Here is a 24715-nt window from a genome sequence, read left to right as displayed (position 1 = left end):
CTCCCTGTTCACCCATGACTGCATGGCCAGGCACGACTCCAACACCATCATTAAGTTTGCCGACGACACAACAGTGGTAGGCCTGATCACCGACAACGATGAGACAGCCTATAGGGAGGAGGTCAGAGACCTGGCCGTGTGGTGCCAGGACAACAACCTCTCCCTCAACGTGACCAAGACAAAGGAGATGATTGTGGACTACAGGAAAAAGAAGAGGACCGAGCACGCCCCCATTCTCATCGACGGGGCTGTAGTGGAACAGGTTGAGAGCTTCATGTTCCTTGGTGTCCACATCACCAACGAACTATCATGGTCCAAACACACCAAGACAGTCGTGAAGAGGGCACGACAAAGCCTATTCCCCCTCAGGAGACTGAAAAGATTTGGCATGGGTCCTCAGATCCTCAAAAAATTCTACAGCTGCACCATCGAGAGCATCCTGACTGGTTGCATCACCGCCTGGTATGGCAACTGCTTGGCCTCCGACCGCAAGGCACTACAGAGGGTAGTGCGTACAGGCCCAGGACATCACTGGGGCCAAGCTTCCTGCCATCCAGGACCTCTATACCAGGCGGTGTCAGAGGAAGGCCCTCAAAATTGTCAAAGACTCCAGCCACCCTAGTCATAGACTGTTCTCTCTGCTACCGCACGGCAAGCGGTACCGGAGTGCCAAGTCTAGGTCCAAAAGACTTCTCAACAGCTTCTACCCCCAAGCCATAAGACTCCTGAACAGCTAATCATGGCTACCTGGACTATTTGCACTGTCCCCCCACCCCATCCTTTTACGCTGCTGCTACTCTGTTAATTATTTATGCATAGTCACTTTAACTCTACCCACATGTACATATTACTTCCACTACCTCAACTAGCCGGGCCCCCGCACATTGACTCTGCACCGGTACCCCCCTGTATATATAGCCTCCCTACTGTTATTTTATTTTACTTCTGCTCTTTTTTTCTCAACACTTTTTTTGTTGTTGTTTTATTTTTACTTTTTTGTAAAAAATAAATGCACTGTTGGTTAAGGGCTGTAAGTAAGCATTTCACTGTAATGTCTGCACCTGTTGTATTCGGCGCATGTGGCCAATAACATTTGATTTGATTTGATTTGATTTGGTGCTTGCCTACAGAGCTGTGAGAGGAACGGCACCTCCTTACCTTCAGGCTCTGATCAGACCCTACACCCAAACGAGGGCGCTACGTTCATCCACCTCTGGCCTGCTAGCCCCCCTACCTCTACGGAAGCACAGTTCCCGCTCAGCCCAGTCAAAGCTATTCGCTGCTCTGGCACCCCAATGGTGGAACAAGCTCCCCCACGATGCCAGGACAGCGGAGTCACTGACCACCTTCCGGAGACACTTGAAACCCTACCTCTTTAAGGAATAAAAAAAAAAATTGGGGGTGGTTGTCCCACTGGCTATCCTAAGTTGAATGCACCAATTTGTAAGTCGCTCTGGATAAGAGTGTCTGCTAAATGACTTAAATAACCAAATTCCAATCGAAAATCAATTGATTTCTGATTTTTGGTTTAGTTGTGTTATCACTGCGCTAAATGTGTTATCACTGCGCTTTCAACCATTTAAAAGCACACTAAAGTTCAAATGGGAATACAATGTCATATATTTTGTTTATTTATACAACAACTTAATGTGTTATCACTGTGCTTGATCTAATAACACAACCAAATGACCTGGATTGCAGTTGGTTGAGATTACATTCAAGTACATGGTGCAAGTGACCAATGCCGTTTGAGATTCTGTGCAGATTATTCTAGCAATTGTGAAGATTTCCACAGACATACGACCCTAAACATGCACGGTTTCTCTGATTACATAAGAAGACATTTAGTGTTACAGTAACTTCAAAATGTGGCCATGGATGTGTTACTCATTTTAAGGTTGAATAAATACTGTTACATTAGTTTGTAAGATAGTCTTAACATTAGGCTATTTACTGTTTTACAAAAGTAATATTGAATTGTGTTTGTTGACAATGCAACCAAATATCACATTTAAAAGGAGATGTATCGACTGCTTGGATAGTTCAGTCTAAGCCACTGGCTTAATCCTATTCTTTAACTTTTATTTTTGGTTGAGATGGAGACGTGAATCCAACATATCATTTGTTAACTTGTTGACAAGTTAATGGGCTATTTAGTAAGTCATATTGAATTGTGTTTAGTTGTCAACACAACCAAATATCAACTTTTGAAGGAGTTGTATCTTCTGCTTGGATAGCTCCATCTGTGCCACTGAGTCTTGCAAATTAATAATTGATATGTTGGATTCACCTCTCCATTTCAACCAAAAATCAGAGTTAAAGAATAGGACTAAATCAAATCAAATTTAAATGCACTTTAAATACAGTTTGATTTGATTTAATCCTATTCTTTAACTTTTATTTTTGGTTGAGATGGAGATCCCAACATATTTATTATTAACTTGTAGATTCCATTTTAAAATCAACCAAAGCATGAAACCCTAAGCCTAGATGTAGTCTATTTTTAGTTGAATCCTGGGCTGAATTTAAACAATGCACTCTTACAAAAAAAGGTGCTATCTAGAACCTAAAAGGGTTCTTCGGCTGTCCCCATAGGAGACCCATGGGGCGGCACACAATCGGCCCAGCGTCGTCCAGGGTAGGGGAGGGAATGGCCAGCAGGGATGTAGCTCAGCTGGTAGAGCATGGCGTTTGCAACGCCAGGGTTGTAGGTTCGATTCCCATGGGGGGCCAGTATGAAAAATAAAAAAATAATGTATGTACTCACTAACTGTAAGTCGTTCTGGATAAGAGCGTCTGCTAAATGACGTAAATGTAAAATGAGAACCCTTTGAATAACCCTTTTAGTTCTGGGTAGAACCCTTTTAGTTCCAGGTTTGGAACCCAAATTAGTTCTACCTGGAACCAAAAAGGGTTCTCCTATGGGGACAGCCGAAGAACCCTTTTGGAACAATTTTTTCTAAGAGTGTAGCTGTTGATTACTTCTCAAATGCTATATAGGCCTAAATAGCATCATTGATGATATATGATTGATAAAGTATGGCTACATTTAATTAGCTCTGTTGAACCTACACTTTTGAATGACTTTGACAGCAACAGTGAATCTATTAAGTGGAGATTTCTCAACAATCATTCTCACGATAGCACATTGGTAATAGTCAGTGACAAATATCAAAGCTAAGCAGGGCTTGGTTAAAACCCTGGATGGGTGAGCGAAGGGATAGCTGTAGAGCAAAGGTGCTGCCTAGTCTATTGTATTCTTAGATATTATGTTGAAGATCTGACGTTGTTTCAAAGATACAATTTCAACATATTTTATACAAGATTTGCCTATATTAAAAATGTGTTACCTTGACAAGGTTTCCGTCCAACATTTTGATGCGAGTAAAGTACGTCGGATAAAAAATATAATGACAGGCCTGAAGGAAATCAAACATTTTTCTGTAAACATTCTTAATTTACATTTTAGTCATTTAGCGGACGCTCTTATCCAGAGCGATGTACAGTTAGTGAGTGCATACATTTTTCATACTGGCCCCCGTGGGAATCGAACCCACAACCCTGGCATTGCAAGCACCATGCTCTACCAACTGAGCTACAGGAGGCCCTGTTGACAAAATGAAATACGCCAGACAAGGGATCTTAAAAGATAAATCACAATCAATCCCACAAAATTTGAGCTAGCTAACTAGCAGATTTACATCAATCATCAACATTAATCACATTTTATTTGTCACATGCGCCGAATACAACAGGTGTAGACCTTACAGTGAAATGCTTACTTACAAGCCCTTAACCAACAATGCAGTTTTAGGAAAGAATACCCCCCCCAAAAAATTTTAAAAATATATACTATATAAAATAATAGTCTGCTAAATGGCATATTATTATTATTATTATTATTATAAAACAAAATAAAAGTAACAAATAATTAAAGAGCAGCAGTAAAAATAATATTTTCAGTCTCCTTAGGGGGAATAGGTTTTGTCATGCCCTCTTCATGACTGTCTTGGTGTGCTTGGACCATGTTAGTTTGTTGGGGATGTGGACACTAAGGAACTTGAAGCTCTCAACCTGCTCCACTACAGCCCCGTCAATGAGAATGGGGGCGTGCTCGGTCCTCTTCTTTTTCCTGTAGTCCACAATCATCTCCTTTGTCTTGATCACGTTGAGGGAGAGGTTGTTGTCCTGGCACCACACGGCCAAGTCTCTGACCTCCTCCCTATATGCTGTCTCGTCGTTGTCGGTGATCAGGCCTACCACTGTTGTATCATCGGCAAACTTAATGATGGTGTTGGAGTCGTCCCTGGCCATGCAGTCATGAGTGAACAGGGAGGAGAGGAGGGGACTGAGCACGCACCCCTGAGGGGCCCCGTGATGAGGATCAGCGTGGCGGATGTGTTGTCACCTACTCTTACCACCTGGGAGCAGCCCATCAGGAAGTCCACGATCCAGTTGCAGAGGGTTGTGTTTAGTCCCAGGGTCCTTAGTTTAGTGATGAGCTTTGAGGGCACTATGGTGTTGAACGCTGAGCTGTAGTCATTAATAGCATTCTAACATAGGTGTTCCTTTTGTCCAGGTGTGAAAGGGCAGTGTGGAGCGCAATAGAGATTGCATCATCTGTGGATCTGTTGGGGTGGTATGCAAATTGGAGTGGGTCTAGGGTTTCTGGGAGAATGGTGTTGATGTGAGCCATGACCAGCCTTTCAAAGCACTTCATGACTACAGACGGGAGTGCTACGGGTCGGTAGAAATTTAGGCAGGTTACCTTAGTGTTATTGTGCACAGGGACTATGGTGGTCTGCTTGAAACATGTTGGTATTACAGATTCAGACAGGGAGAGGTTGAAAATGTCAGTGAAGACACTTGCCAGTTGGTCAGCGCATGCTCGGAGTACTCATCCTGGTAATCCGTCTGGCCCTGCGGCCTTGTGAATGTTGACCTGTTTAAAGGTCTTACTCACATCGGCTACGGCGAGCGTGATCACACAGTCATCAGGAACAGCTGATGCTCTCATGCATGTTTCAGTGTTACTTGCCTCGAAGCGAGCATAGAAGTAATTTAGCTTGTCTGGTAGGCTCGTGTCACTGGGCAGCTCGCGGCTGTGCTTCCCTTTGTAGTCTGTAATAATTTGCAAGCCCTGCCACATCCGACGAGCGTTGGAGCCAGTGTAGTAAGATTCGATCTTAGTCTTGTATTGACTCTTTGCCTGTTTGATGGTTCGTCGGAGGGCATAGCGGGATTCCTTATAAGCTTCCGGGTTAGAGTCCCGCTCCTTGAAAGCGGCAGCTCTACCCTTTAGCTCAGTGCGGATGTTGCCTGTAATCCATGGCTTCTGGTTGGGGTATGTACGTACAGTCACTGTGGGGACAACATCATCGATGCACTTATTGATGAAGCCAGTGACTGATGTGGTGTACTCCTCAATGCCATCGGAAGAATCCCAGAACATATTCCAGTCTGTGCTAGCAAAACAGTCCTGTAGTTTAGCATCTGCTTCATCTGACCACTTTTTTATTGACCGAGTCACTGGTGCTTCCTGCTTTAGTTTTTGATTGTAGCAGGAATCAGGAGGAAATACAGTGGGGGAAAAAAGTATTTAGTCAGCCACCAATTGTGCAAGTTCTCCCACTTAAAAAGATGAGAGAGGCCTGTAATTTTCATCATAGGTACATGTCAACTATGACAGACAAAATGAGAAAAAAAATCCAGAAAATCACATTGTAGGATTTTTAATGAATTTATTTGCAAATTATGGTGGAAAATAAGTATTTGGTCAATAACAAAAGTTTCTCAATACTTTGTTATATACCCTTTGTTGGCAATGACACAGGTCGAATGTTTTCTGTAAGTCTTCACAAGGTTTTCACACACTGTTGCTGGTATTTTGGCCCATTCCTCCATGCAGATCTCCTCTAGAGCAGTGATGTTTTGGGGCTGTCGCTGGGCAACACGGACATTCAACTCCCTCCAAAGATTTTCTATGGGGTTGAGATCTGGAGACTGGATAGGCCACTCCAGGACCTTGAAATGCTTCTTACGAAGCCACTCCTTCGTTGCCCGGGTGTTGTGTTTGGGATCATTGTCATGCTGAAAGACCCAGCCACGTTTCATCTTCAATGCCCTTGCTGATGGAAGGAGGTTTTCACTCAAAATCTTACGATACATGGCCCCATTCATTCTTTCCTTTACACGGATCAGTCGTCCTGGTCCCTTTGCAGAAAAACAGCCCCAAAGCATGATGTTTCCACCCCCATGCTTCACAGTAGGTATGGTGTTCTTTGGATGCAACTCAGCATTCTTTGTCCTCCAAACACGACGAGGTTGAGTTTTTACCAAAAAGTTATATTTTGGTTTCATCTGACCATATGACATTCTCCCAATCCTCTTCTGGATCATCCAAATGCACTCTAGCAAACTTCAGACGGGCCTGGACATGTACTGGCTTAAGCAGGGGGGACACGTCTTGCACTGCAGGATTTGAGTCCCTGGCGGCGTAGTGTGTTACTGATGGTAGGCTTTGTTACTTTGGTCCCAGCTCTCTGCAGGTCATTCACTAGGTCTCCCCGTGTGGTTCTGGGATTTTTGCTCACCGTTCTTGTGATCTTTTTGACCCCACGGGGTGAGATCTTGCGTGGAGCCCCAGATCGAGGGAGATTATCAGTGGTCTTGTATGTCTTCCATTTCCTAATAATTGATCCCACAGTTGATTTCTTCAAACCAAGCTGCTTACCTATTGCAGATTCAGTCTTCCCAGCCTGGTGCAGGTCTACAATTTTGTTTCTGGTGTCCTTTGACAGCTCTTTGGTCTTGGCCATAGTGGAGTTTGGAGTGTGACTGTTTGAGGTTGTGGACAGGTGTCTTTTAAACTGATAACAAGTTCAAACAGGTGCCATTAATACAGGTAACGAGTGGAGGACTGAGGAGCCTCTTAAAGAAGAAGTTACATGTCTGTGAGAGCCAGAAATCTTGCTTGTTTGTAGGTGACCAAATACTTATTTTCCACCATAATTTGCAAATAAATTCATTAAAAATCCTACAATGTGATTTTCTGGATTTTTGAAAAAATCTCAATTTGTCTGTCATAGTTGACGTGTACCTATGATGAAAATTACAGGCCTCTCTCATATTTTTAAGTGGGAGAACTTGCACAATTGGTGGCTGACTAAATACTTTTTTTCCCCACTGTAATTATGGTCAGATTTGCCAAATGGAGGGCGAGAGAGAGCTTTGTGTGCGTCTCTGTGTGTAGAGTAAAGGTGGTCTAGTTTTTTTCCCCTCTGGTTGCACATTTAACATGCTGGTAGAAATGACGGATTTAAATTTCCCATCAGCTGAAAGGTTTGTGCACGGCATGAAAACTCACGTTTTCAGGTGGGCCTGTAATCAATGATTTTACTATTATTTTAGACACTTTAATTTTTTTATTTATTTTATGTTCCTTTATTTATTTTCCTTAATTATTTTTGCTTGTTTTCTTTTATCTCAATTATTTTATATTTTACTGTGAAGTGCGATTTTCAATTTGATTTCATGTTTATCAGTTGAATGTGCCCTCAAAATGCTTCAAACAGAGGATAGCCCTATTTGGTAAAAGACCAAGTCCATAATATGGCAAGAACAGTTCAAATAAGCAAAGAGAAAAAACAGTCCATCATTACTTTAAGACATGAAGGTCAGTCAATACGGAACATTTCAAGAACTTTGAAAGTTTCTTAAAATGCAGTCGCAAAAACCATCAAGCGCTATGATGAAACTGGCTCTCATGAGGACCGCCACAGGAATGGAAGACCGAGAGTTAGCTCTGCTGCAGAGGATAAGTTCATTAGAGGTACCAGCCTCAGAAATTGCAGCCCAAATAAATGCTTCACAGAGTTCAAGTAACAGACACATCTCAACATCAACTGTTCAGAGGAGACTGTGTGAGTCAGGCCTTCATGGTCGAATTGCTGCAACGAAACCACTACTAAAGGACACCAATAATAAGAAGAGACTTGCTTGGGCCAAGAAACACAAGCAATGGACATTAGACCGGTGGAAATGTGTCCTTTGGTCTGGAGTCCAAATTGGAGATTTTTGGTTCCAACCGCTGTGTCTTTGTGAGACGCGTTGTGGGTGAACGGATGATATCCTCATGTGTATTTCCCATCATAAAGCATGGAGGAGGAGGTGTTATGGTGTGGGGGGTGCTTTGCTGGTGACATTGTCTGTGATTTATTTAGAATTCAAGGCACACTTAACCAGCATCGCTACCAAAGCATTCTGTAGCGATACGCCATCCCATCTGGTTTGGGCTTAGTGGGACTATCACTTGTTTTTCAACAGGACAATGACACAACACACCTCCAGGCTGTGTAAGGGCTATTTTACCATGAAGGAGAGTGTTGGAGTGCTGCATCAGATGACCTGGCCTCCACAATCCCCCGACCTCCACCCAATTAAGATGGTTTGGGATGAGTCGGACCGCAGAGTGAAGGAAAAGCAGCCAACAAGTGCTCAGCATATATGGGAACTCCTTCAAGACTGTTGGAAAAGCATTCCAGGTGAAGCTGGTTGAGAGAATGCCAAGAGTGGTTACTTTTGTCACGCTCTGGCTCCGGTATGTTGAGCCAGGGTGTGTTCGTTCTGTGTGGGTTGTTTCTATGTTGGTATTTCTGTTGGGTTCATTTCTATGTTTGAATGAATGACTCCCAATCAGAGGCAACGAGTGTCAGCTGTGTGCTGGTTGTCTCTGATTGGGAGCCATATTTAACTGTCTGTGTTTCACTTTGTGTTTGTGGGTTTTTGTTCCTTTACGGTCAGTGTTACTGTGGACTTCACGAGTCGTCTATTGTTTTGGTTTTTGTGCGTTATTATAATAAAGTCGATCATGTTCGCTCAACACGCTGCGTATTGGTCTACTCCTTTTCAAGACGATCGTGACAGAAAAACCCACCATACAACGACCAAGCAGCGTGTCCAGGAGCAGGCAGACTGGACATGGGAGGAAGCGCCGGGAAAGGAGATGGAGAGGCTGGCGATGGCCCAGGTGGGCAAAGTGTGGTCCTGGGAGGACATGCTCGGGGGCAAGGGACCTTGGGGTAGGATCAAGGCCCTGGCGAGAGAGGAGCAGCGGCGTCAGCAGTGCCATCGTCGGACGGACGAGAGGCACCCCCAATAATTTTTTTAGGGGGGCACAGGGCATGGACGACGGGGCTGACGGAGGCAGAGAAGGGGCGTATTCAAAAGGCCACCAGGTTACGGGGGCCACTGGTCAAAGTAGGGAGAGGAGGTTTAGAGGCACGGCGAGAGGTACTGGGGTGTGTTACCAGTCCGGTCCGGCCCGTTCCAGTTCCCGGAGTAGAGCCAGTGGTGTGTGTCCCCAGTACGGTCCGGCCTGTTACGGCCCCTCGCACCAAATGGACGGTGCGCGTCTCCAGCCCGGTCCGGCCTGTTCCTGCCTCTCGCACCAAGCCTACGGTGTGCGTCGCCAGTCCTGCCCGGCCTGTTCCTGCTCCACGCACCAAGTCTACGGTGTGCGTCGACAGCCCTGCCCGGCCTGTCCCTGCTCCACGCACCAGGCCTACGGTGTGCGTCGCCAGCCCTGTCCGGCCTGTTCCTGCTCCACGCACCAAGCCTACGGTGTGCGTCGACAGCCCTGCCCGGCCTGTTCCTGCTCCACGCACCAAGCCTACGGTGTGCGTCGCCCGGCCTGTCCCTGCTCCACGCACCAGGCCTACGGTGTGCGTCGTCAGCCCAGCCCGGCCTGTCCCTGCTCCACGCACCAAGCCTACGGTGTGCGTCGTCAGCCTGGTCCAGCCCATTCCTGCCACTCGCACCAAGCCAGGGGTGCGAGTCGTCAGCCTGGTCCAGCCCGTTCCTGCCACTCGCACCAAGCCAGGGGTGCGAGTCGTCAGCCTGGTTCAGCCCGTTCCTGCTACTCGCACCAAGCCCGGGGTGCGAGTCGTCAGCCTGGTAAGACCGGTCAGCTGCTCCACAACGGAGCGTAAGCAATCCGCTCCGTCAATGTCCAGTCCAGATCCAGCCAGCGGGGTCAGACCGGACCAGGGGCACTATGGGGGGTTGATAGGAGGGTGGTGGGCAAGGCCGGAGCCAGAACCACCGCCGAGGAGGTATGCCCACCCAGCCCTCCCTTGTTTAGCTCTTATTGAGGCGCGGTCGCAGTCCGCGCCTTTAGGGGGGGGTACTGTCACGCTCTGGCTCCGGGACTCGGTATGTTGAGCCAGGGTGTGTTCGTTCTGTGTGGGTTGTTTCTATGTTGGTATTTCTGTTGGGTTCATTTCTATGTTTGAATGAATGACTCCCAATCAGAGGCAACGAGTGTCAGCTGTGTGCTGGTTGTCTCTGATTGGGAGCCATATTTAACTGTCTGTGTTTCACTTTGTGTTTGTGGGTTTTTGTTCCTTTACGGTCAGTGTTACTGTGGACTTCACGAGTCGTCTATTGTTTTGGTTTTTGTGCGTTATTATAATAAAGTCGATCATGTTCGCTCAACACGCTGCGTATTGGTCTACTCCTTTTCAAGACGATCGTGACAACTTTGAAGAATCTCAAATATAAAATATATTTTGATTTGTTTAACGCTTTTTTGCTTACTACATGATTCCATATGTGTTATTTCATAGTTTTGATGTCTTCACTATTATTCTACAATGTAGAAAATAGTACAAATAAAGAATAACCCTTGAATGAGTAGGTGTGTCCTAACTTTTGACTGGTACTGTAGCTGTTTCCTTACAACACCTGATAGTCTGTTTGCTAGCTGTTTGCTAGCTTAGCAGGCACAGCCGAATTTCACTTTGCTATTTAGCTAGCAGTGTGATACAACTGTAGTACAGTAGGGTGTTAGGTGACGCGACAAACAATGGACGCTATGCGACAATTCTACAAAAAACATGGTAAACAAATCTGCATTCACTAAATGTCAATAATGGGGTCATCAACATACATAATAAATCATTTGAAAACAATGTGACAGTTGTTACCCAGTTGTTACCCATGATATTTATGCGAAATGAGCCCAAATGTAAAGCAAGTGCCGTGCTAAGAACATTTAAATCTGCGGGACAGCCCTTTTTGTGAAACCCGCAAAATCGGTGTGTTCATATTTGCTCTTTGCGATGGGTATTCCTCAACCGATCAGAGTAAGATCGATGTGACATTGTATTGCCAAGAAGTATGGGAAAGTTCTGAAGGTGTTTCACGGTCATCAGGCATCTTTTGACTGAAATAAAAGGTAAACCATTTTTCCTTCGCTTCTGTCATTCAGAAATGAAAAAAACAGCAGGTTACAAAGTAGAGCTTCCCAGTTACGTTTTGATGTATGGGTTGTCAGGGATTGGTCCAAATTCATGTGACGTCACCCCCATTTTCATGAGAAGTGCTAGCTTGATAGCTGTGTGAGAGTGCCATTTGCAGAGGCAACGAGCCGGGCGAGAGGCAGCGCTGCGTGGCATTAGCTGTATTGTGCCAGCTGCGAATTCTGTGATTGATGGTTTTATTCTTTCAAGTAAAAACTACCAGAATTCTGTGGCTACAGACCTACAATCGATACAAACATACATAAATATAATCTATGTTTCTGTGCAGCTGGCTAAAAGGCAAATTACTTGCTGGAAATGATGCAGTTTATCCTCCCATAACCAGAGTAACTCATCAACACCAAAAATAACATTACAATTTAACCCATCTCAGGTGTAGGCCTACCTTAGAAGTAAGCTACGTTATTAAACTAGTAGCCTTCTGTGTTACAGCTCAGACTTAGTGAGAAGTGTGTGTCTGTGTTAGGCTGTGTGTGATGTGATGTGTGTGTTTTGGTGAGGGTGTGTTGGTGAGGGTGCTGTGTGAGTGTGTGGGGATGCTGAGGTGTGTGTGTGTGTGTGTGTGGGGATGCTGAGGTGTGTGTGTGTGTGTGTGTGTGTGTGTGTGTGTGTGTGTGTGTGTGTGTGTGTGTGTGTGTGTGTGTTGTGTGAGGATGCTGTGCGTGTGGGCTGTGTGGTGTCTGTGTGTATGCAGGCAGCACAGTCACAGGGATGGGTGTATTATTTGGCACTCTAGGCCTGATCAGTTGGGCTACCAAATACAACATGACTGTAATATATACTAGTGGTGTGCCGATATGGGCATACACGTATTCGTAATCGTATCCGTAAATTGACAGTTGATAGTCGGATCGGATGATACTCGTGATCAGAAAAAACGGAAGTGTTTTAATATGGCTAAATAGATGTTGGTAAAATACCTCCCTGCACATTCTCACTGCATAAAAGCTGCAAATTAGGAGCAGCGCGCAGAGGGGTGTGTGTGTCTGTGCGTCCTCAACTTGCAGCGGGCAGCCAAGTTTGCTGTCACTCAGTCAGAATGCATATCAGCGTTTCATCCTTTTTCCCTACCCTTGCCCCGCTTGTTAGATATTATGCACATTGATAGTTTGATAGCAAACATCCTCTCCATGTGATGTATCATAGTAGCAGGCAGCAGCAATCTAAATAATCAGACCGATAACATGTGAGGAAAAGTGATTGGGTGAAATTATGAAGCAAGTGGAGAAATATTTTTTTTACATTTTAGTCATTTAGCAGACGCTCTTATCCAGAGCGACTTACAGTTAGTGAGTGCATACATTATTATTTTCCATACTGCCCCCCCGTGGGAAACGAACCCACAACCCTGGCGTTGCAAACGCCATGCTCTACCAACTGAGCTACACTCTATCCAATCAGAACAGCAGGATCAATGTACTGCCCGCCCTTTTCTTTACAGACAGGAAACTAGCCAGTTTAGTTATTTAGACCACGTAGAACCTTCCACATGATTGACTCAAAGACAGTACAGTATGGTTTAGAAACTCTGTGACTGACTGACCTGAGAAAGATGCATGCTGGCACCCGAAAATAAAATAAAATCAGATCACGGTTAATTACAAAAAATACTTGGATCATAATCATATCCAGAAAATTGCCCATATCCGTTACGATACAATTTTTTTCCAACTACTCGGCACACCCCTAATATATACAGCCTAACAGTTACTAATCGATAAATAGTAACTCTGCTTTTTGTTCATTATTATGTCATCCCAATTATATGTGCTCTGTTACCACCCCTGGTGTGTGTGTGTGTGTGTGTGTGTGTGTGTGTGTGTGTGTGTGTGTGTGTGTGTGTGTGTGTGCATGTGTGGCATGGGCGGAACCTTACTCATCAATATATGTTAACAATATGACCACCTTACTTTAAATGAATGGGCTTAACATGCTGTATCAATCAGGCCTTTATGGTAGAGTGGCCAGATGGAAGCCACTCCTCAGTAAAAGGCACATGACAGCCCACTTGGAGTTTGCCAAAAGGCACCTAAAGGACTCTCAGACCATGAGAAACAAAATTATCTGGTCTGTTGAAACCAAGATTGAACTCTTTGGCCTGAATGCCAAGCGTCACATCTGGAGGAAACCTGGCACCATCCTTACGGTGAAGCATGGTGGTGGCAGCATCATGCTGTGGGGATGTTTTTCAGCGGTAGGGACTGGGAGACTAGTCAGGATCAAGGGAAAGATGAACGGAGCGAAGTACAGAGAGATCCTTGATGAAAACCTGCTCCAGAGTGCTCAGGACCTCAGACTGAGGTGAAGGTTCACCTTCCAACAGGACAACGACCCTAAGCACACAGCCAAGACAACACAGAAGTGGCATCGGGACAAGTCTCTGAATGTCCTTGTGGCCCAGGCAGAGCCCGGACTTGAAGCCGATCAAACATCTCTGGAGAGAGCTGAAAATGGTTGTTCAGCGACGCTCCCCATCCAATCTGACAGAGCTTGAGAGGATCTGCAGAGAAGAATGGGAGACTCCCCAAATACAGGTGTGCCAAGCTTGTAGCGTCATACCCAAGAAGACTCAAGGCTGTAATCGCTGCCAAAGGTGCTTCAACCAAATGTGATGGAAAATGTTATTGTGTGAAGAGACAGCATTGAAAATGTTCATCTTGTCTTTCGTGTCATAAATAATCCTTGGTTCCTGCCTGTGCTTGGTAAAGACATGACCCCCTCCTTAGGACCACCTGGCAGAATGCCCAGAATATGTTCTATAAGTTAAGATAGGAGACGGTGCCAGACACATGCAGGAACTAACCCTATGAACCATGCAAATATAACTTGTCTGTGTAAGCAGTATATAAGAGAACTAATGGGACTGCCCCAGCAGAGCTCCTGACTGACATGTGTACATGGTGCATTGAGTTGGTTGGAACCTCTCCAGCGTGCTGATAATAAAGGATGATTCATTTAATATTGACTTCAGGTGTCCCTGGTGGTAATTTCCACGACATGGTGTTGAATGTCCATGACACAAGTACTGAGTAAGGGGTCTGAATACTTATGTAAATGTGATATTTCCGGGGGGGTTTTATATAAATGTGCAAAAAACTCTAAAAAACTGTTTTTGCTTTGTCATTATGGGTATTGTGTGTAGATTGATGAGGGGAAAAAACAATTTAATCAATTTTAGAATAAGGCTGTAACGTAACAAAATGTGGAAAAAGTCAAGGGGTCTGAATACTTTACTAATTCACTGTACATATAACTAGAAATAAGGTGACTAGTCTGGATAAGAGCGTCTGCTAAATGACTCAAATGTAAATGTAAATGTAGTCAACAGGACAGAAAATAAACAGTAGCAGCAGCGTATGTGATGAGTCAAAAAAGGTTAGTGCAAAAAGGGTCATTGCAGATAGTCCGTGTAGCTATTTGGTTAATTTACTTAAATTATGTATTCCGTACTCCTAAATTTGCATATTAAGTGCCTAGTTTGCATAATATAGCATTTTAGTTTCATACATTTGACTTTAATTTGAATAATCTCTGTGTTCTACATCAGCCCTGGAAATGTCATAACAATATTACCACCCTATCTTGAGATATTGGACAAATCGTATTGAATTTAAGAATCCAGACAGAAAATTTGGTGCCATTATTGACTAAGGATTAACATTGACCTGTCCGCAACCTTTTTGACATTTTACGATAACTTGAAAATAAGATATCTCAGCAATGGTAAGTCCCTGTCCTGATGAAATAAAGTGTTCTGGGTTCCTGAGAAGCTTCTCTATAACATGGAATACAAAGTATAACACTAGAACCAAAGTTTAATTTTGTCCCCTAACACCCTGAGTACGACATAAAATATAAAATGTATACAACTTACCTTTTGTTCTCCAAGGGCTAAGTTTGAAGCATTTTGAGGGCACATTCAACTAATAAACATTAAGCTTTGACTGACAGCAGCCTGTGAAAAACACCCTCCTCACCACGCCCAATGGGTGGAGCTTATGGGTTCTGAGGTCTGTTTACTTCCAATTAAACCAACATTTAAAAAACAACATTGTAAAACACATTTTTGGTCATATATTTGGTTTCTCATCATTCCATTTCTGGTTTTGTTACAAAAAACGAAAAGACGAGTCAGTTTGGGTTCCTCTACAATTGCGTGACATTACAGAAACGAAAGTCTTCGGTAAGCCTTACTGGGAAACGAAACCTACACGGATCAGAGAGTTTTTTTGCACATTCTGTTGAGAACGGGTCTCCAGATCTTACTCCTCTAAATCTTCTCACCCTGCCGAAGCGTCTCAAGAAGATGAAGATGATTTATGTGCTTCTTAACGCTCTTGTGCTGCTGTCGGTGTTGGGCCGAACTGGGGCCAGATATCGAACAACTCCTTCAGGTACTGCATTCAAATACACACGAGCGCGCGCACACACACAGAGAGAGATACTATGTTAGGTGTGGGTTCTTTGAAGTGATCAGTGACAAATAACGTTTTAAAGAAGTGCTACACAGATAGTATTGGATTGATTGATGGATTCGTTGATTGATTGATTCTCTGCAGGACTCTCCACCTTAAACCTGCGTGGTCAGATGTTTACAGTGACATATGGCGGGGAACTCACCATGTACACAGATGCGATCTCTCCCTCACCCTCTTCCTACCCATCTCCCTCTTCCTCCCCATCTCCCTCCTCCTCCCCATCTCCCTCTTCCTCCCCATCTCCCTCTTCCTCCCCATCTCCCTCTTCCTCCCCATCTCCCTCCTCCTCCCCATCTCCCTCCTCTTCCTCCTCCTTCTCATCTCCCTCCTCCTCATCTCCCTCCTCCTCCTCATCTCCCTACTCATCCTCCTCCTCCTCCTCTCCCTACACCAGCTCGTATCCCTACACTACCTCCTCTCCCTCTCCCTCTCTCTCTGCTCTGACTGTGTGTCTGCGTTACATGGCTGAGGAGAGGAAAGACTTGACTCTCTTCAGCCTCACTCAGGGAAACTACTGGAACCTTTTACTGAGAAGTGGCTATGGGAAGGACCACCTCTCCATCTATTCCTCCTCCCAGGACTTCTGCTCCTATAGGCTGCTCAGCTCCATCAGCGAGCCACGCCCCTGGACAAGCCTGTGCGTTACCTGGGAGAAAAAGATGGGCGTGGCCCAGGTGTGGAGAGGCGGGACTGTCAGCGTCAGGAAGAGGGTGTTTGGCCAGGTAAGAGGAGAGAAAGTGGGAGAGGTGATAGAGAGGGAGATATAAGTGCACCGCCACTGACCCTGTGCCTCTCAACATGTGTCTGAGGTAGTTTCAGTATCTCACAAAAATTGGCAATAAACAATTTATTAAACTCCTGAGTTTAATGAAGTAATTCAGCATAATGTAAATGAGCGTTTTCCTTTAGTAGATATGATGTATTCTAATTATATGCAGTATTTTTTCTTTGTATTTCTTTATGTGTGTGTGTGTAGTTGACCAATGGGCCTCCTGTCTTGAACGTGTATAAGTTTGAGGGGCAGGTAACTGACGTGGAAGTGTGGGACAGAGTCCTCTCCCCAAGCTGGATAATGGCCTTCATGTCTGGGTGGCAGTCCTACTACACCCCTGGTAACCTGCTGACCTGGTCCAAGGCCATCTACTCCACCAATGGAGACGTCCTCCTGGAGGGAAACACCTACAACTCTGACCATCAGCCTATCAGAGGCCAGCACCAGCACCCAGGACCAATGAGAAGGAAGAGAAAGAGAACGTTTAAATTGAGGAAGAGTGAGAAGGCAGAGCAGAGACAGAGGGCATGGCTGTAGGGGAGAGTAGTGATTGCCACTAACTCTTACTTTAGATTAGAAGATGTGCTGTATGTCCTATCGATGCTCCTTGGTTGATACTTGTGAATCACTCTGGGCCTGGTTTCCCAAAAGCTTCTTAAGGCTACGTTCATAGTTAGAACCTTTGTAGGAGCATCGTTAAATCTCTGAGCTGTTTCCCAAAACCATCATTATTAACGTTACACTTAAAAGCTTGTTATTCATCGACTGCCTCAGACCACCTATAGAACAGCTAAGTGCGTTGTTAGATGTGTTTTTTCCTTACCGCATCACTTTATACACAGAAGATATACGCTAAACATAGAATCAAGATGTTTCGCTGTCTCTTGGTGACAGCAGATAGCTTTACAACTAAGTTGACTACAAATAAAGTTGCCAATGTCTTTGCAATTGTTACAAACACGCAAAGGATAAAAATATGTTTAAAATGAAAACCGAGATGACTGCATTAAAAGATAATTAGCCTACAGTATAGGCTATATAGGCCTATATAATTCAATAATATTGAAGTCCATTTCATGTTCATTCAAATGAGTTCTACTTTGCTAATTGTATGCTACTGTCAGTAATTTTGCCTAAATATTTTTCATGATGTGTATCAACATGTGCACAAATAGGGTAGATCAGCTTTAATATTGCAGATAGATTGTAACTTCCATCAATGTAATTGTCTGCATCACTTCCAATCACCCATATGTTTTTTTTCCTCAATGTAATTGTCTGCATCACTTCCAATCACCCATATGGTTTTTTTCCTCAATGTAATTGTCTGCATCACTTCCAATCACCCATATGGTTTTTTTCTCGTAAATATATATATATATATATATATATATATATATATATATATATATATATATATATATATATATATATATACACATACATACATACATACATACATACATACATACATACTGTGATGTCACGAGAGGCTGTGTCCTGGAGGGACGTTACATCCCCTGAGGTGGCTGCAAACCCAGACAGCTATGGCTCCATCTGCTGGTATGGTCGGGAACTCCAACCCTCTATGGCCAATCTTCCCACGCAGCTGAAACCAATCAGGAGCTGATGAGCTGAAGGTTTGTTGAAGGGAAGAGACACACTGGGGGGTGAGTGTGTGGGGGTGAAGAGACACAGTCTCCAAGCTGGGCTCTCTGGAGGACAAGAGTGCTGCACGTCCACTTCCATGAGGAATATAAGGATTTGGAGATACTTACCTTTGGGAAATACTCACCTTTGGATATATGCACCTGTGGAAATACGTGTGGGACATTTGGAAGGACGTTTTGCTGGGTTGGCCACTAGCTGCAACGTGGAATACAGTAAGACTGGGGAAAAGTTATTTGAGCGAGGGAGAGTTATGATTTTGGATGTGGAAGAGACATCCCTGAACTGTTAACCCTTAAAGAGCCACCAGAGAACAGAATTGTGTTATACTTTCGTTAGTTGCCCAAGACCTTTAATAAAATCCTTGTTTTGGTTGAACCTGGTCTCCTTGCACTACTTGAGCAATCCCGCTGAAAGCTGTGTAGCCTCTCGTGACGTCACAGATGGTGGAGAATACGGGCACGCTCAAGCGTTAATAGTGCATGTCAGAGGAGGATACCGAAGGTTTGATCACCCAGTTTTCCAAGTTGGCCGTAGGCTCCCCGCCGACTGAAATGGAGGACATATTGAAAGCCCTTGTTGCTGGCCAGCAAGCCCAGATGCAAGCAAACATGGCTCTCTTGGAGGAGCAAAAGAAAGCCAACCTTCTGAAGGCAGAGGAATTGCAGTTGCAGAGACAGAGGGTGGTCCAAAATACCCGCCCAATAAAGGCAAGTGACTTTATATCTAAGATGGGCGCTACCGATGACATTGAGGCATACCTGCATGCATTTGAGGCCACGGCCACTAGGGAAGCCTGGCCCAAGCAACAGTGGGTTGGTCTGTTAGCCCCCTTTCTAACCGGGGAATCGCTGAATGCTGTCCGGGACCTGGGCCCTGACCAGGTTCCTGACTATGATGCCCTGAAGTCTGAGATCCTCAGCAGATATGGACTCACAAAGTTTGGTATGGCCCAGCGCTTTCACAGCTGGACCTTCCAACCAGACCAACCTCCTCGGGCGCAGATGCATGAACTTGTCCGAATCGCAAGGAAATGGCTGGATCCGCAGAGGAATACAGCAGCGGCGGTGGTGGAGGCCGTTGTGGTGGATCGTTACCTACGCGCCCTGCCTTATGAGGCAAAACGGGTCATCAGTCAACAGGCCTTGACCACGGCTGATCTGACCGTGGAAGCTGTGGAAAAGTACCAGGCCACAGCGGAGATGCTGAATGCTTCCCGAAAAGACCCCAGGAGTGCGGCCCCACCACAAATGGGAAGAACCCGTCCAAAGGACCCCAAGGTCTCGAACCCAGCCACGTCAGGACTTATCCCGGCTCCAGGGGGAGCCAGAAACCAGGCGGGTCCAAGAAGAGTACACCAGGAGGGGGAAACTCGACAGTGTTACCGGTGTGGGGAGATGGGACATATCTCCTGGCAGTGTGGGAAACCAGCCGATGAACCTATGCCCACTGCGGAGTCCTCCAGCTCAGCACCCACACACCGCTTTTGCCTCGCTCTTGGGAGTCGTAGATGGCGGCCCAGATCGACCCCCCACCTGCCCGGTAACTGTGAATCACCATGATGTGGAGGCCTTACTGGATTCTGGTAGCCGGGCCACCCTGGTGCGTAAGGGATTTGGTGGGCCCAATGTGTCTGACCCCGGGGAAAGTCCTCCCAGTTTCCTGTGTCCATGGGGACACCAGAGAATACCCCATTACTGAACTTACAATGACCAGCACACGGGGAACCATACACACGACGGCGGGGTGGTTGATTCCCTCCCCGTCCCTGTCCTAATTGGGACGAGACTGCCCAGCCTTTTACCCACTCTGGAGAGAGTCTCAGGAGAGGATAACCCGAGTACCTCGGAAACGGAGAGGCAAAACTCATCCTGGGAAGGCTCCGGTGCAATCCTCCGAATTACTCACTCCCGCCCGGGCTCTGATAGGGATGGCAGGTGCCCAGACCGACACAGAGACGGAGCTACAGAATCTGGACAAAGAACTGTCTGGTCTGAAGGGGACCGCTGAGAGGTATCGTTTGTTAAAGCAACAGTTAGACATGAAGACAGAAGAGTTAGATATCCTCCAGGCTAAACTCCAACAGAGCTCCTTCCATAAGCAACAGGAGGAGCTGGAGAGGCTGCGCAGGACCATCGAGGAGTGTGAGGAGACCCTGCGCAGTAGTAAGGAGGTCCAGAAGAAGGCAGAGGAGAAGTACAAGGTGTTGGAGAACAAGATGAAGAATGCGGAGGCAGAGAGAGAGAAGGAACTGAAAGCTGCTCAACAGAAGCTAAACTCTGCTAAAACCAAGGCTGATGCGTTCAGTAAGAAACTCAAGGAGAGACAACAGGAGGCTGAGTCCCTGGTCCTAGAGTTGGAGGAGTTGAAGAGAGAGCAGTCTGGCAAGCACCACGGCAATGCGGACGCCCTCTCCCGGCGTGATGCCTTCTTCGCTGCCTTTACCCCGACGAGGACGTCGGTCCCGAGGAGGGGGATGTGTGATGTCACGAGAGGCTGTGTCCTGGAGGGACGTTACATCCCCCTGAGGTGGCTGCAAACCCAGACAGCTATGGCTCCATCTGCTGGTATGGTCGGGAACTCCAACCATCTATGGCCAATCTTCCCACGCAGCTGAAACCAATCAGGAGCTGATGAGCTGAAGGTTTGTTGAAGGGAAGAGACACACTGGGGGTGAGTGTGTGGGGGTGAAGAGACACAGTCTCCAAGCTGGGCTCTCTGGAGGACAAGAGTGCTGCACGTCCACTTCCATGAGGAATATAAGGATTTGGAGATACTTACCTTTGGGAAATACTCACCTTTGGATATATGCACCTGTGGAAATACGTGTGGGACATTTGGAAGGACGTTTTGCTGGGTTGGCCACTAGCTGCAACGTGGAATACAGTAAGACTGGGGAAAAGTTATTTGAGCGAGGGAGAGTTATGATTTTGGATGTGGAAGAGACATCCCTGAACTGTTAACCCTTAAAGAGCCACCAGAGAACAGAATTGTGTTATACTTTCGTTAGTTGCCCAAGACCTTTAATAAAATCCTTGTTTTGGTTGAACCTGGTCTCCTTGCACTACTTGAGCAATCCCGCTGAAAGCTGTGTAGCCTCTCGTGACGTCACAATACATATACATAAATACATATATACATATAAATACATACATACATATAAATACACATACATATCCTTAAAAAATATATATTTCCCTTTATTACTTTCCAACCCCACTACCCCTTCCCTAATTGGAGTAAACTAGTGAACAACAATGCTTAGGCCTCTACTTCCAGCTTTTACATACTATATACATTTTATGGACACAGTCAATTTTACAATACTTCTATTTTGTTTGTTTTTACTCCTGAACTCCCTTTACCCTCAACCTCTCCGATCAATTTCATGATGTCCATCCGGTTTGCTTCTATATGCCATATCTTATTTTTTATTTTTTTTATTAATATTTTTTTTTTCTTTCTTCTAGGGGGAATGGATCAGCTTAATATTGCAGATAGATTGTATCTTCTATCAATGTAATTGTCTGCATCACTTCCAATCCCCCATGTTTTATATATATATACAGGTAAAAGTCAGTAAATTAGAATATTTTGAAAAACTTGATTTATTTCAGTAATTGCATTCAAAAGGTGTAACTTGTACATTATATTTATTCATTGCACACAGACTGATGCATTCAAATGTTTATTTCATTTAATTTTGATGATTTGAAGTGGCAACAAATGAAAATCCAAAATTCCGTGTGTCACAAAATTAGAATATTGTGTAAGGGTTACATTTTGAAGACACCTGGTGCCACAAACTAATCAGCTGATTAACTCAAAACACCTGCAAAGGGCTTTAAATGGTCTCTCAGTCCAGTTCTGAAGCCTACACAAACATGGGGAAGACTTCAGATTTGACAGCTGTCCAAAAGGCGACCATCGACACATTGCACAAGGAGGGAAAGACACAAAAGGTTATTGCAGAAGAGGCTGGCTGTTCTCAGAGCTCTGTGTCCAAACACATTAATAGAGAGGCAAAGGGAAGGAAAAACTGTGGTCAGAAAAAAGTGTACAAGCGATAGGGATCACCGCGCCCTAGTCAAGATTGTGAAAAAAACCCATTCAAAAATGTGGGGGAGATTCACAAGGAGTGGACAGCTGCTGGAGTCAGGGCTTCAAGATCCACCACCAAGAGACGCTTGAAAGACATGGGTTTCAACTGCCGCATACCTCGTGTCAAGCCACTGTTGACCAAGAAACAGCGCGAAAAGCGTCTCACCTGGGCTAAGGAAAAAAAGAGCTGGACTGCTGCTGAGTGGTCTAAAGTCATGTTTTCTGACGAAAGCAAATTTTGCATTTCCTTTGGAAATCGAGGTCCCAGAGTCTGGAGGAAGACAGGAGAGGCACAGGATCCACGTTGCCTGAAGTCTAGTGTAAAGTTTCCACCATCAGTGATGGTTTGGGGTGCCATGTCATCTGCTGGTGTCGGTCCACTCTGTTTCCTGAGATCCAGGGTCAACGCAGCCGTCTACCAGCAAGTTTTAGAGCACTTCATGCTTCCTGCTGCTGACCTGCTCTATGGAGATGGAGATTTCAGGTTCCAACAGGACTTGGCGCCTGCACACAGCGCAAAATCTACCCGTGCCTGGTTTACGGACCATGGTATTTCTGTTCTAAATTGGCCAGCCAACTCCCTGACCTTAGCCCCATAGAAAATCTGTGGGGTATTGTGAAAAAGGAAGATGCAGAATGCCAGACCCAACAACGCAGAAGAGTTGAAGGCCACTATCAGAGCAACCTGGGCTCTCATAACACCTGAGCAGTGCCAGAAACTCATCGACTCCATGCCACGCCGCATTAATGCAGTAATTGAGGCAAAAGGAGCTCCAACCAAGTATTGAGTATTGTACATGCTCATATTTTTCATTTTCATACTTTTCAGTTGGCCAACATTTCTAAAAAATCCCTTTTTTGTATTAGCCTTAAGTAATATTCTAATTTTGTGACACACGGAATTTTGGATTTTCATTTGTTGCCACTTCAAATCATCAAAATTAAATGAAATAAACATTTGAATGCATCAGTCTGTGTGCAATGAATAAATATAATGTACAAGTTACACCTTTTGAATGCAATTACTGAAATAAATCAAGTTTTTCAAAATATTCTAATTTACTGACTTTTACCTGTATATACTCCCCTTTATTACTTTTCAACCCCACCATCCTTTCCCTACTTGGAGTAAATTAGTGAACAACAATGCCCAGGCCTCTACTTCCGGTCTATACTTACTATCTACACCTTATGGACAGAGTTAATTTTACAATAATTATATTATATATATATATATATATTTTTATTTTTATTTTTTTAATTATTTTTTTGCTCCTGAACTTCTTCTACTCTCAACCTCTCCGATCATTTTCATGGTGTCCATCCGGTTTGCTTCTATATGCCATATCTTTCTAACTGTGCTCCTTCCCAAAAGCTCCCAACATACAACCTATATACTTATTATGGACACAGTATGCTTACATTATTAGCTATCTTTGTTATTATTTGTTGTTATTTGTTATTAGTCCCATCCTTCAACTCAATTCAATACCTCCCATCTATCTCTTAACACCATCCATATAGGATTTCTATTTGCCATATATATTTTGACCGTACTGTGATGTTTTACAAAAATTCTGAACCTTTCTATTCTCATTGCTTCTACAGATTGTGAATTAAAAATAAACATTTTTGCTAAAAGTATTATTATATTATTGATTGATTGACTATGACTTTTCAGATCACCCAGTAATGCTATCTGCAAGGTTAGCTCCAGGTAAATATTGCAATCCTTTAGCCATTCCTGGACCTGTGTCCAAAAACAAGCTACAAATGGACAGAACCAAAACAAATGATCTAATGATTCTGTATCTTCACAGCAAAACCTGCAGAGCTGGGAAGATTGTATCCCCCATATAAATAACATTCTATTGGTAGCAAGAATTTAATATAATAATTTAAATTGAAAGATTCTAATTTTTGAATCCGGTGTCGTTTTGGGTGTCAGTTCATAAACACTATGCCATGGGATCGGTACGTCAAAGATCTCTTCCCAACTATTTTGCAATCTATATGGGACAGCTGTCAATCCTTTGGTCCTTAAGTGAAACTGATATACTTTTTTATTTATCACAGTTTTCCTTAACCAATTATGTTCTTTAATGCAAGGCCGACAGACAAGTTCCTTACTTTCTCCCCCTTCCACTTTCCTCTTCCACTTTTGCGGTAAGGCTGCAATTATTTGGTTGTAATTTTGGGTAGAGCAGACATTTCCATATGTTTTTGTTAGCTGCATGTGCGACATAACTCCACCAGTCCTACCGATGATATCATTTACAAAGATTATACCTTTTTTAAACATTCTGTCAAAAAATAAAGGTTTTTTGTCAATTAGTATATTTGAATTTAACCACAATATTTGTTGCATTATTTGT

The 24715-nt window shown here is 44.4% G+C and overlaps 1 protein-coding gene and 1 long non-coding RNA gene across 3 annotated transcripts in view; one reads left to right on the top strand and one right to left on the bottom strand.

Moving 5' to 3' along the window:
* LOC121541518 overlaps nt 1-15281 on the bottom strand; it is a 32110-nt gene extending 16829 nt beyond the window's left edge. For both annotated transcript variants that reach the window (XR_005995761.2, XR_005995762.1), the window contains exon 1: nt 15196-15281. This is a non-coding gene — a long non-coding RNA (uncharacterized LOC121541518). The remainder of the gene's footprint in view (nt 1-15195) is intronic.
* Nucleotides 15282-15329: 48 nt separating this feature from the next.
* LOC121541516 (pentraxin fusion protein) lies at nt 15330-17633 on the top strand. The gene is made up of 3 exons (XM_041850585.2): nt 15330-15715; nt 15881-16521; nt 16776-17633. The coding sequence occupies exons 1-3, from the start codon at nt 15628-15630 to the stop codon at nt 17106-17108; spliced, it is 1062 nt and encodes a 353-aa protein (XP_041706519.2). The 5' UTR covers nt 15330-15627; the 3' UTR covers nt 17109-17633.
* The last annotated feature ends 7082 nt before the right edge of the window (nt 17634-24715 follow it).

This window comes from Coregonus clupeaformis, chromosome 27 (assembly GCF_020615455.1).
Source record: "Coregonus clupeaformis isolate EN_2021a chromosome 27, ASM2061545v1, whole genome shotgun sequence".
NCBI lineage: Eukaryota > Metazoa > Chordata > Actinopteri > Salmoniformes > Salmonidae > Coregonus > Coregonus clupeaformis.
This window is presented reverse-complemented; position numbering and strand designations above follow the sequence as displayed.